Raw genomic sequence first — 12,934 nt, 5'->3', positions numbered from 1 at the left:
GCTGGCTACAGATCCTTTTCAGAAACCCTCAGGCATTGTCTTAAGAGTTTTGGACATTCAAGTAGTTCTAGAGAAGCTGGTTCTACCAAGTTTATCAAGAAAGGGATTACAGGGACCACCGCATTAGCTAGGAACAACTAACCTTCAATGGCCTCCCTGGCAGACGGACTGGTTAGGTGGGGCCACCTACCACTACATTCCCTTGCTTTTCGCTGGGAGCAGTTATATGGGCAGGCGAAATTTGAGACAGGGACCTTGCAAGCTTGCTGGAGTGGAACTGCACTGCTCTAGGCATTAATTATCTGTCCTCTCCACCCAGTGCGCTCTGCAAATCTCTTGCCCTTTCAGCTAACAACAGAACATTTGGCTATATCTGCTCTTAGCCTCACAAGCGTTCCCTGTGTCCTGGCTGGAATTGAGGCACAGAGATGTACTTCTGTCCTTGATCTTGCTTGCATATTTATTAAATGCCTCGCATCCTTGTTCCCCAAAACTGTGACTGAATTGAGCATTCATCCAAAACAGTCACAACATGAGCAGCCACTGCCAAGTAATACCAGAAGCCTTTGGATAAAGCAGGCACAGAATCCTGGGCCAAAAACAGAGGAGGTTCAGAGTCATCTGAAGAAATTTTCTCATGGTGGAGGACCCAAGTTAAGACATTGTGTATCAGGGTGGGAAACCCATTTTTCAGGCATTCCTCTCTGGGAAGCTTTCAAGCAGGCCAAACTTCAGAGGTGAGCAGGGTCAGAGGCAAGAGAGTGTGGAACAACAGTAGGCCATATTCCAGCCAAGAATGCAGAGGTTTCCACACATACAAACACCCTCCCCCCAAAATCTCTCCTTTACAGGCAAGTTAAGAGGGGTTACCACAGCTCAAGGACATGATCCAGCCAGGCAAAAGCACAAGCGGAGCGTGAGGAACAGGGCCAGGGAGAGGAGAGGCTTGGGCTGAACGGGTGTGAGCTGCAGAAGGTTTGAGGCCTAGACAGGGAAGACAGACTTAGGGAGCTGGGATTGCCGCCTGGGCCTGAGGTTTCCCATCCTGCTGTATGTCTTTTCCAAACTCCAAAAGGTCTAGAGCAGTGGGTCCCAAACTTGCCTTGCTTCTCTTTTCATGAAACGTGACTTGGACCAATGAGAAAGTCACCTTTACCTGCTCCTTGCTGCGTATAAGCCCTTCTTTCAAACTGCCCCCACATTCTGCTGGCTGCCAACTTCTGCACATTCAGTGCAAAATCTGAAAAGGGGAGCTAGCACTCACCCACTTAGATGCATGTTAAGTTCCCCATGAAATCAGGAAACCCAGTCTCATGAAGAGCCAATGCATGAAGGTTTCATTCACTGGACATTATGTGGACTTCTGGTGGGGGGGGGAGCCAGCAGGCATGGTTGCCCTTCCTCCCATGACTTGAGTATATGTAAGGGGGACATGGCTCTCTGCGGCAGAGCAGGGCTCACCTTCCCTCGGGCTTCCCTCAGCTGCTTCTCGGATGCTGCTTGTTTGGTGTTTGCCTCCCGCACCATCTTATGGGCTTCCTATAGCAGAGAGAACAAGAAACAAGGGGAAACACACCTGTATACAAAGCAGCCACATTTGCCAAATGACACTGTAATATATAAGTTTCTCCCTAGGCCTGGGGAGGTACTACAGAAAATTACATAGAACCTTCCTTTTTTTAATTAAAAAAAAAAAGGAAGTTCCTGTCAGAGCTGAGGCACATGATCACGAAAACAATGAGATGTGGTTCTTCACTTCTGGTGGTGGCTGAATGGGGTGGGGGACAAGAAAGAATAGCCTTTTAATGTTCCTGCATATTAAGTGCCCTGGACAGAGACAACTGTGATGCAGGAAGACATCTAGGTTACAAGCTTCTCGTTGACATGCTAGTTTTCTGTGAGCGGGCACACATGTAGCCACGCCTGATAATTCTACTGCTTTGTGTAAACTTGTTTCTCAAAAGCAGCTGTAGCATGTTTGATGGGGTAGTGCTACTGTGCCACCCTTCTGGCAGTGCTTCTGTTTGCCAAGGGAGCAGGGCAGCAGTGAGGGCAGAGGAAGCACTAGGCTGGCAGCAGGCCCAAGCACAGACAACCATCCCGTCCTGTCCCGACAACCAAGTGTTTCTCCCACCTTTGCCGCTACCCTGCCTGCTCCAGATCTTGGCAAACAGAAGCACAGCCCCAACTGAGAGGGCAGCACCCCATCCCACGCACTGTGACTGCTCAAAAGTGCCTGAGAAGAGGATGTGAAGGTGATAAGGGTTTAAATATGTGCACTCATACATACACATACATACACATGCATGTTCCGATTACATAAGGAAGGCCTTGAAAGTGGTTCCTAAAGGTGAACAGCACCATCTTGGAGGCTCTGGGATTCAATTCAGGCTAGGCATGAGACGGTACCTCAAACAAGCTTGCGGTTAACTCCTCCAGTTCCTGCTCCAGCTGCTCTCTGACTTTTGAAAGTCTCTCGCATTCTTCATCCTTCAATTTCAACTCCTGCAGAGCAGAACATGCAAGTTAGCAAAATGGCACACCTGGGGCAAAGGCTCCTTGGCCACAGTCACAGATATAAGGAGTTGACAGACACCAAGTTGCACTTCATGAACAGTGGCTTTCCAACAGTGGCTAGCCAAAAGCCTCTTCATGGGCATGCTAAGAAAAGTCCTTCTGATGTTGGTGAAGCTAAGACCTATTCCACAGGCACCACTCCTCATCGATTGAGGGTTTCTAAGGCACTATCATGAAAAACAGCAAAACAGAATGTTTTCCTACCTTGGGCTTCCATATATGTCACAAAAGATTGAACAAAGATACTTAACTGTCAGCATTAACTCTTACCTCTGACCTACATGGAAAGGGAAAGGGGATTTAGGTTGGAATCTATGACTCCCTTAGGCCAGCACATCTTGTATCTCCTTAGGGCATAGCTGCCAAGTTATCCCTTTTTTACAGGGATTTTCCCTTATGCTGAATAGGCTTCCTCGCGAGAAAAGCGAAAACTTGGCAGCTATGCCTTAGGGAGGTGTATCACACCCTCAACACCTGTTTGGATGTTTTGTTATGAAAAAAACACCAGTGCTGTGGTCTGCCTGCTCTGCAACCTAAGGACATACAAGCTGTCCATTGCCCAACAGACAATCTCCTTTAAAGCAATGTTCCTGCATATTAATTCTTTAATTAAAATGTGCAATTGTAACTGGAAGAACAGCATTCTGTTCATGGAAAAGGATAAGCAATGTGCACAAGTCCAAGGTATCAGGCCACCATGAATGATCAGAAATATAAAATGTATTCCTATAATGCTTGAAGGTGCACACATGCATTTATAATGCAAGCCACACATTATGCAGTGGCATCTTTAATTGAGACTGAGAGATAAAGGCAGGCGCTCTTTTTCTGCAATTGGATTCTGGTGTTTTGCCCACTCAGCATCTGTCTTATTCACAAAGCAGCATGAGCCTGCTTTTGACAGAACAGAATCAATGCAGAAAGCAAGCAGGTTAGCCTTACTGTGGAGTGAACCCAACACTGTGCAAGCTGCGTTCCACTCACTCAACAAGATTTCTCCTTCATTACCTCCCCACCCCAAGCCCCCTACACTCCCTGCATGCTGCAGTGGGGAAGAGGTGAAGGTGAAGTCCCATTGCATCTGCATTCATTCCACTCATGCACACTCCATTCACCCATTCCACTCATGCACAGACACCATTGGATACAACCCAAAATGTCAATTGTTCCTTGGAGCAGCTTCCCACTGCATGCTAATAAGAGACCCAGGATTTCCCTTAGTAAGCAATGCAGAAGAAGCTTCACATAGTCACAGATATGTGGGGATGGGCCACAGCTCAATTGCAGAGCATCTGCTCTGCACCAAAAAGGTCCCTGGTTCAACCACTTTCATCTCTGGGAAAGGCAGAAGCCCCAGGAGCTGCTGCCAGTCAGTGTGAACTACACTGAGTTACATGGACCCAAAGTCTGACTCAGCAAAAGGCACTGCCCTGTGCCCGTGGCTTGTGCTCACCAATATATGTTTGGAGCTTACCATGGCATTTGGATGTGGCCTTCCTGTTCTCCCATCTTGACCAAACCTCTTACCTTCTGAGCTCTATGCAGCTCTTCTTTCAGGAATTCAGATCCCTTCTCGCGGATCTCCACAGAGGAACTGCGTAAGCGGGAAACGTTGAGTTGCGCCACGGACTGGTTCTCATCCCCACCTGCTGAGTCCTTGGCAGAAGGCTCTGGCTGCTGCAGCTCCTGGCCCCTGTTGCTTGGTGCAAGGGGCTTCCATTGTCCCACCACTGGCTGCTTTTGGAGATGCTGCCGGGTCTCCTCAAACTGGGCCTGGCTGTTGGAAAGAGACCGGTGGGCTAAAAAGGGCTCTCAGCACATGAAAGATATGCTCCCATTCCCCCACCACAAGACACAAAGACTGGGAAATGGGAAACACAGGAGTGTTTCCTGCCAAGAGAGAGAGAGAGAGAGAGAGAGAGAGAGAGGTGTGCTCAGAGTTGACAAAACAGTTACTAAGCAGGTCAGGATCCAAGGGAAAGATTCCTTTTTCTCCTAAGGCAGGCATCCCCAAACTACGGCCCTCCAGATGTTTTGGCCTACAACTCCCATGATCCCTAGCTAACAGGACCAGTGGTCAGGGATGATAGGAATTGTAGTCCAGAACATCTGGAGGGCTGAAGTTTGGGGATGCCTGTCCTAAAGTGTCCCTTTTCTACCAGTGTCTTGTGCCAAGTGGAAATGGTGCTCTCATCAGAAGGGGAGTCCATTTTACTGATGTTCCTCAAGGAAGGTGCCTCTTGTCATCTTATCTAGGACACAAAGCAGGCTGATATTAAGCCTGGACAGAGCACTACCCCTCCCTGCAAAAAGAAGAAGAAGAGTGCAAAACCTCTGCCCAACAAATCTAAATGTTGCATCAAAGTTGAACTGAACTTGTACGGATTTCCTCACTCACAACAAAATCTGACACATGCACACAACCCAAAATCGGGGGAGAGTTAGGAAGCTATTATTGTGTTGTTGAAAAAAGCAGATTGCAAGTGACTATGCAGGCACAAGACAGGGCAGAAGGTCAACTAGAAATGGAAAGTGGTGTAGGTCAAATGATGAGCACCCTCTTGCGTCCCTGAGTTTTTTGCAGACACACTTCTTGCATTCACAGACACACTTCTTGCATTTTTTTCTCTGCTATAAAGCGGGCTAGGAGCATTTGCTCTTGCCTTCCTCCATGCACACACATAGATGCACATACACATAGAGGGAGTGTGCTTCATGCAGACAGTTTTCAGAGATATGGAAATGCTCTTGTCTTCCATTTGTCGCACATGGTTCTTTCTTTCTTTCTTTTTCAAAAAAGGCTCTTGCAAAAGAAAATATTGTAATGCTTATGTTTGCCAGTAGCCACTAACCTAGCATTTCATGAATGTGCTCCTACTGTGCATAAGGAGGTCTACGCACACACCCGCTACCAGCCCTGGAGGAGGGACCATAGCTTTGTACTAGAGCACCACTTCTTCATGCAGGTTCAATCCCTGCTACCTCCAAATAAATGGATCAGGTTAGCCGACAAGAGGAAAGACACCTGCCTTATACTCTGGAGAGATGCTGCTGTCAAGTGTCAACAACAAAGAACCCCGGCAAAACGCAGGAAAGACTTACTGGGTGCAATGTGGGGCTACCAGTTTCACAAGGTGACACTTAACTTTTAAGAAGTTGACACCTAAGTTGACAGCACTTTGGGGTACCTCAAAATCCAACAAATTGATTCCAACTTGGTATTGGCTTACGTTGATACAAGAGAAAACAATCAAAATCCAGCATCCCATTATGCTAGAATTTGGAAGGTGTGAACCTTTGGCTTTGCCTATCTACTCTATACTGACTTATATTTGATTGAGAATTTTTTTATTTTATTTTTTGACAATTTTCCCTAATTGCCATTTTCCCTAATTTTACCAGCTCTTGATTTTGTACCTTTTTGGTGTAGGTTTGTAATATGCTTATTATTTTCATCGAAGTCAATTTCTCATTGATTGCAGCTAAGTGCAGAGGGAGGGTGATGTTTTTCTCATCAGTTCTAGGGGAGTCCCCGATGAATGCATTGTTGCTTTGAACTCCAATTGAATTGTATTTTTACACTTGTTTTGAAAGGTACAAAGTATGTCGTTTTAAAAGATGCTCAACGGGCAAATAAGTACCATCTGGTATAACCTAGCTTCCTATATTAAGTGTATAAATCTCCTTTCTACTTCCGATAGAAACAAATACCGGTAGGTTCCACCGCCATCTATCCCTTGTCCAAGGTTATCGCCACAGCAGCAATTCACACATTAGATTTTGTAGTTACCATACTACAGTGGCAAGAATAAAAACGAGCACCACGACAGCTCTAGGGGAGGAAGTCCCGCTCATTGCATTGAAAAGGTAAACATCTGCAAAAACTATTCAGAAGCCAAATTCCATTCGGGTTTCCAGATGTTGTTCTGCAGAGTCTGCATACTCCAAATGCCTGCACACCTGGCCACAGAGGGGCCTCTAGGTCAGAATGCTGCGTTATTTCCTCACCCTATGAACTACTGGCGAGCTAGTGTCTGTTAACAAGCTTTCGAGCCTTACAACATCACAGAACACTGCTTCCTTCCCGCTCTGCTGCCCAATTCAGAATAGTGAAGAGAACTTCCAATGAAAGGTCAGGGTTGCAATGGCAGAGTACACAAATACGTTTCAGAAGATCCCAGGATCAATCATTGGCATATGCAGACAGGGCTAGGAATAATCTCTGCCTGAAACCCTGGAACGCTGCTGCCAGCCTGGGTAGACTGAGCAAGAGGGACCAATGTTATGGCTTGATGTAAGGAAGATTCTGATGTTCTATAAAAGTGGGTGTGCATATGGTGGGGAGTGGGGGAGAGAAAGGGAGGGAACCAGAGCACACAAACACACATACAAGACAGGAAGGGTGTTTCCCTAAGAGTTTCCAATACTCTCTTTAAAGCTGGAAATCATCCAAATTCTGAAGAGTTTGCAGTTCTAAACAAGTGCCAAAAGTTTACGAAAAATCTTAGAAGGTCCATCCAACATGTTGCATCTACTCCTCCTTTCTAGGGAATAAAAGATAGCTTTCTAATATTGTTTTTGTTAGGAAAAGACTAGATTCCAGCTCTCATCAGCCCCAGCCAGCATGGCCAATGGTCAGAAATGATGGGAGTTGCTGTCCAATGTTATCTGGAGGGCTACAAATTCCCCATCCCTTCCTGGGAGAAATGCCCCCATTTTCTCCAGTGGGTAGGGCACTCCTGGTTATCTCAATGGGATGGCACACAAAGGCCAGAGGCAGTCTGTGGAAGGTAGATACTGAAGGTAGATACTTCTGAATTGTTGGTATATAGTCAGTTCTCTGAAAGGAATTCTCAGTCCTTTGGAACTAATCCTTACGACAGCAGATGGGATAAGAAATCTGTGCCTGAGCTTTAACCACTTCACAATGAAAGGGGGAGCTCTTATTACTACGGGGAATATATGTGGAGGAGTATTCAGTCCTACGAACTCCCAATTGTAATTTGAAGTGGTACAGTTCACGCAAACATTTGTCACCCCATCTGCTGATTGTGAGAAAGATGTCACACTAAATTTAGAAGGTATGCCCTTGGGCTTTGGGGGGGGACGAGTTGAAGGAGAAAAAAACAAGACACACAGAAACAAAAATCACCGTAAGTAGGTAGAAATGGCAGGTGGGGAGGAGACACAAATAGCTTGGTAAAGTCTAGGAGTTGGATGCTAGTTTAAAAACAAAACAAAACAGAATATATGTGCTGTATAGGAGAGGGGGTTGCAGAAGCAGATAATGAAGACATGGCCCTTGCCAGGTTTGCAAGGACTAGATAAAGGCACCCAAGTAAATGTGCATATTCACCCAGAATAAAGTGTCCCTTCCTGCAACAGTACTTGCATCCTGCATGGGAGTTCAGTCTTAGAAGAACTCTTGCTGCTATCAGCTTGCAAACAGAGGTGCTAATCTCAGTGTGTGTGTGTGTGTGTGTGTGTGAATCTCACGTAGCAAGAAATATCTTTTGTGCATATGTGGAAGAAGCCAAAATTTGAGCCCAGAGACAGCAAGATGGCTACAGGGGTGGAATGTTGGATTTGGCCAGAGAGGCCTGAAATGAAATTCTACCTTGGCCCTGGATAGCAAACCTCTCTCTCTGCTTCAAATTTCCACCAAACAAAATGGAAATATTAATAGTATATTTCACAGGATGACTACAGAGGCAAACACCAGAGATTTTGCAAAGTCATTTGAAGGTTTCTTTTAAAAAAGGAATACCCAAAGCATAAATAATTAAGAGCAATACACTTATTGCAAAGCCTTGCAACTAGGAAGAAACCTCTCCAGGGAAGAGTTTGGAGAGTAGAATAGACTATCATGGTCATGGCTGCTATTCAGAGAGCCATGTGGGTTAACAATGGGATAGAAATAATTCAAAAGCCAATGATAAGAAAATGCAGGCTGTGCTTTTGTTGAATTATAGTCAATACAGTATCTTGTTAGATCAGACCCTGAAAAAGAGGTCTGGAGGGGGAAAGGACGTGCAATCGATATAATCAGCTACGTGATCTCAAAGTATCTCATACCCAGATCAGAGAAATCTCCTCTAAATTTGCCAGTTCAGTTTCATGCAACCTACATTTTTAACAGGTGCTGGCGCATCAACTCTGACATATTAAAGCAGGTGTTGCTTTTTTAGAAAGAAGTAAAGAAACAGGCACCTTAGAAGACAAGAGATGGATCTGGGTGAGCTGAGATGCACCAAAGAGAGAGGCTGAGCAATGGCAATTGTATTTTAAGATTAACAGAAAGAACAATCAACAGGGAACCAGTTCTGCAAAAAAGGAATATGATCTTTAATCCAGCAGCTCTTCTCCTTACAATTCCAATTTTGATTCCAAGTAAAATAGCACACTGGGCAGCCAAGCAGCATGACTAGGAGAAGCGATGGAAGGCATCCAGAAATTTAGGCTCAACACTTATGAGCCATTACAAAAAGAAAAAGATACAAGGAACACAGATGGATATTAGCCCCACATATCAATATCTTGGCACACTCTTAACAGTGCCAATCAATTGTGGTTAAAAGACCAGGAGCTCCCTCTGTAAAAGATCCAGTGCTGCCTCTGTTTCCTGAAGCAAATCCCTCTCTCCACCTTAAAGGCTCTTAAAGGGTACATTGGCACAAATTTTAACCCAAGATAACCAGGATTTGTAACTAGAGTTTGGAACAGAATATCTGCAAAGGAGCCCTGCCAGGAAAGAAGGGGTGAGTGAAGATCTACACCAGGACCAAGATCTACATTGGGAACAAGTGATGAATAGGAATCTACAAGAAAACAAAATAATGAAAGTTTTAAGAATGAAAGTTTAGGATAAAGATAACTCATTCAATTCCTTAAGCTTATGAGGAAAGTCACAATTCATAAATGCCGGCCCCATTTCCTTTGCAGAAATGGGAAACCTTGGTCTGCGTGAAGAAGGCAGAAGTCTTGAGCAGCTAGCCTAGCCCATCTCTCTTATTTACAGCCAAGTTGATAAATTATGAAGCAGAATTGCAGATCTTCATTATTACAAAAATTAGCACTTTCAAACTGCAGCTTTCAAAAGGCAGGTAAGGTCTCTCTGTTTCCTCCCCCAATCCTAAGAGACTTTGTTCCCTGCTTCAACCTGTGTCTCATCTCATGCACATTGCGTGCATCTGCAAAGCAGAGCTAAAAATGAGGGAGTGGGGATAATAACTGAGCAGTGACAAGTCCATTCCTTCTCTTCTTTTCTCTCTCTCACTCTGCAAATCAAATAAACTAGGAACTGCTGAAAACATCAGGTTAAAAAAGGGGAAGTATGTGGGGAAAGTGGTAAAAAAAGTGCAAGTCTGTTAGAAACAGTGAAGGATGAATGCTGACGCAGAGAGAAACCGCATATTTGGAAAGTATACTTTGGATCAGGCACAAGGGGAATATTCATAGGGCACATTGAGACAGTCACTATCTTTGGGTGGGATTCAATCACATACCAGCAAATATAGGTTGCACACTTAAAAGTGCATTTGGTGCTCTTGCACAACAAAACCATTTCCTTAAAAATCTGGGCTTTTTGCAATAAGCTTATTGACTGTGAAATGCACTGGAAAGTGTGGTATAACACCTGTTTGACACAATGTCATCTAACCTCCCGGCAAACAAATCAGAATCGATGTTTAATAAATAGCTAAGTTCATCTAACCTCCCTGAAAACTCTGCAAATTAATCAGGGCAGATGCTCAACAAACAAGTCATCTAGAAACTACCAATGAGGCACTGTTTATACAGCAGAATTAGGATGCAAATATCTAACTCTTCGTGAACAAATAAACCTGCTCTGAACCATCCTGAACCAACCTGCAGGTGGGGGTTCAAATTGCTTGCATTCAGAAAACCGTATAGTTTTCTATATTCTGGGGACTTTTTTGTATGAAGGAGCACTTGATCGTGCAATTACCTAACTGTAATCTGAAGTGGTATAGACTAAACTCTGGTTTACCAGTTTAGTGAAAACTAGGCCAGTCTTACCCCCATGCTAGGTTTAACCCTGATCAACAACTGGGATATTTTCAAAATATAGATGCAACACACAATTTTTTATTGAAAACTAAAAGAACCGAGATTATTCCAATGGGAAATAATCTCGGCCAAATTGTGGAAACAAGCCTTGATGGTGCCAAAGACAAAGGAGCAAAGGTAGCTTGCCAACTGTTGCCCCCCAAACTTCCCTTATGGGGTTATTAATTAATTCATTTTCATCCCACACTTCCCCCCAAAGGAGCCCAGGGCAGCAAACAGCAAGAGATAGAACAATAAAAACTTTAAAACATCTTTCAATAAATTTGATGACTTGGATTCCAAAGAAGTCCCAGAAGAAGCAGAGTGCTCAGCAAAATGTTGTTTTTGTGCTCCTTCCTCTGCCAGCCCTTCTGAGGATTCTCCTGAATGGAGCATGCTGAGTTGTGGGGGCTGAGATGGAAGGAGGCAATGCTGTTAAATCAGGTCAGGCACCTAATTATCCTTCTTTCTAAAAACCCTGCAATATTGACTTCATCCAGGCAGGTTTCCCCATCCAAAGTCTAATGCTGCTGCATTAAAGGCAAACAGAAACAGAAGTGATGGGAAAGGCAGCAAAGAAGCATTGCAATGGTTTCTTCCTACAATAGTCCCCACTTTGGATGATGCCACATGATTCTGGTACACCCTTGTCCTGCCCTCTGGACAACTAGAGAAGAACCAGCAGAAAAGCATGGCTCTCAGATACCAAATAAAAACATTCCTTCCAGTAGCACCTAAGAGACCAACTAAGTTTGGTCAGTCAGCAAACCCAATGCTAAAATTAAGAAAAGCATTATCCCGTTTGGAAACACCCCTGAGGTAATCATTATTCCAGTTTTTGGATGGAACAACAGAGTTTGCAATAAAGCACGGCCAAAATCATGCAGCTAGTCCACAGTAAGGTTGGATGATATGCCTAGGAATCCCAGGTTCAAGTTTAAATGCCCTATAGGCCATTCTGCCTTATTTCTGTTTCTCCTACCAGTGCTGTAGGTTGGGTACGCCTATGTTTCAGCCTTGTGTTTCATGTGGCAGCAATTCCCTACTCCATGGGTAGGGAGCCCATGGCTCACCTAATGTTTTGTTGTTTAGTCATTTAGTCATGTCCGACTCTTCATGACCCCACAGACCAGAGCACGCCAGGCACTCCTGTCTTCCACTGCCTCTCGTAGTTTGGTCAGACTCTTGTTGGTAGCTTCGAGAACACTGTCCAACCATCTCGTCCTCTGTCATCCCCTTCTCCTTGTGCCCTCCATCTTTCCCAACATCAGGGTCTTTTCCAGGGAGTCTTCTCTTCTCATGAGGTGGCCAAAGTATTGGAGCCTCAGCTTCATGATCTGTCCTTCCAGTGAGCACTCAGGGCTGATTTCCTTCAGAATGGATAGGTTTGATCTTCTTGCTGGACTACAATTCCCACCATCCCCTGACAATTATCCACACTGGCTGGGGCTGATGGGAGATCAGAGTCTATCCACAGCCCAGAAGTTCCTCACCCCCTGCTCTATGGAGTAGATTCCTAATTCTAGGCTCAAACTGCCAAGAATGACTACTGCTTTCCTTCCATACGTCATTTTATTGTGAACCCAGGGGCTATTTTAAAGGGTCATTTTGCCAACTGGGCAACAAAGCACTTTTAAACTTGATTCACGTTTGACATACACCCTTTACAGAAACAAAAGTACAAAAACATTATTCACAAAAAGAAGCAAGGGGAAGCACAACATAATTGGGCTAGCCTAGTTTGAAAGGGCTTCAGTCAGCAACAGTTTTCCAGCGGAGGAAACTGCCAGCTGAACAAAATAGCTAAGGTCCAAATCATTTCCTACAGCAAATCTAGGAAAGGGGTACTGCATATCAAAAGCCTTTCTTCTCACCCCACATGAAGTCCACTGCCAGCTCTCTGGGAATACTTAAAAGTTGCTTTTAAATGATAGAAAGCGGCTGCTCTCTCCTCCTCCTCCTGTCCCTCTCCAAGAGTTGTTGGCAGCAACATGTCTGCTCTCTCAAATAGAATTCAGGCGCTGCTTCACAAAATGTGCAAATGATGAGTTTTTATTTTGGAAGGAACACTTTCTAACAAACTCACGAAAGGAGGATGGGGAGAAAGAAAGCACTTCCCTCACTGCAAGCTTCTTCTAAAGACAGATTTTCCTCTGGTGCTCATAAAACCCAAAGTTGTGGACTCTCATTCAGGTTAAGGTGGCAAGCCGAAGATGATTTTATCCTGTAACACAGGCATCCCCAGACTTTGGCCCTCCAGATGTTTTGGACTACAACTCCCATCTTC

The 12,934-nt window shown here is 44.7% G+C and overlaps 1 protein-coding gene across 6 annotated transcripts in view; it reads right to left on the bottom strand.

Moving 5' to 3' along the window:
• RAB3IL1 (RAB3A interacting protein like 1) overlaps nt 1-12,934 on the bottom strand; it is a 32,006-nt gene that overhangs the window by 13,339 nt on the left and 5,733 nt on the right. For all 6 annotated transcript variants that reach the window (XR_009557900.1, XM_035123341.2, XM_035123359.2 and 3 more), the window contains exons 2-4: nt 4,105-4,354; nt 2,410-2,505; nt 1,462-1,539 (exon numbers count right to left, since the gene is read on the bottom strand). Coding sequence is in view for 5 of the 6 variants with exons in the window: in XM_035123341.2 (XP_034979232.2) it covers nt 1,462-1,539; nt 2,410-2,505; nt 4,105-4,354 (424 nt within the window). In the remaining variant the exon portion in view is untranslated. The remainder of the gene's footprint in view (nt 1-1,461; nt 1,540-2,409; nt 2,506-4,104; nt 4,355-12,934) is intronic.

The sequence above is a fragment of the Zootoca vivipara genome, chromosome 1 (genome assembly GCF_963506605.1).
Source record: "Zootoca vivipara chromosome 1, rZooViv1.1, whole genome shotgun sequence".
Lineage (NCBI taxonomy): Eukaryota > Metazoa > Chordata > Lepidosauria > Squamata > Lacertidae > Zootoca > Zootoca vivipara.
This window is presented reverse-complemented; position numbering and strand designations above follow the sequence as displayed.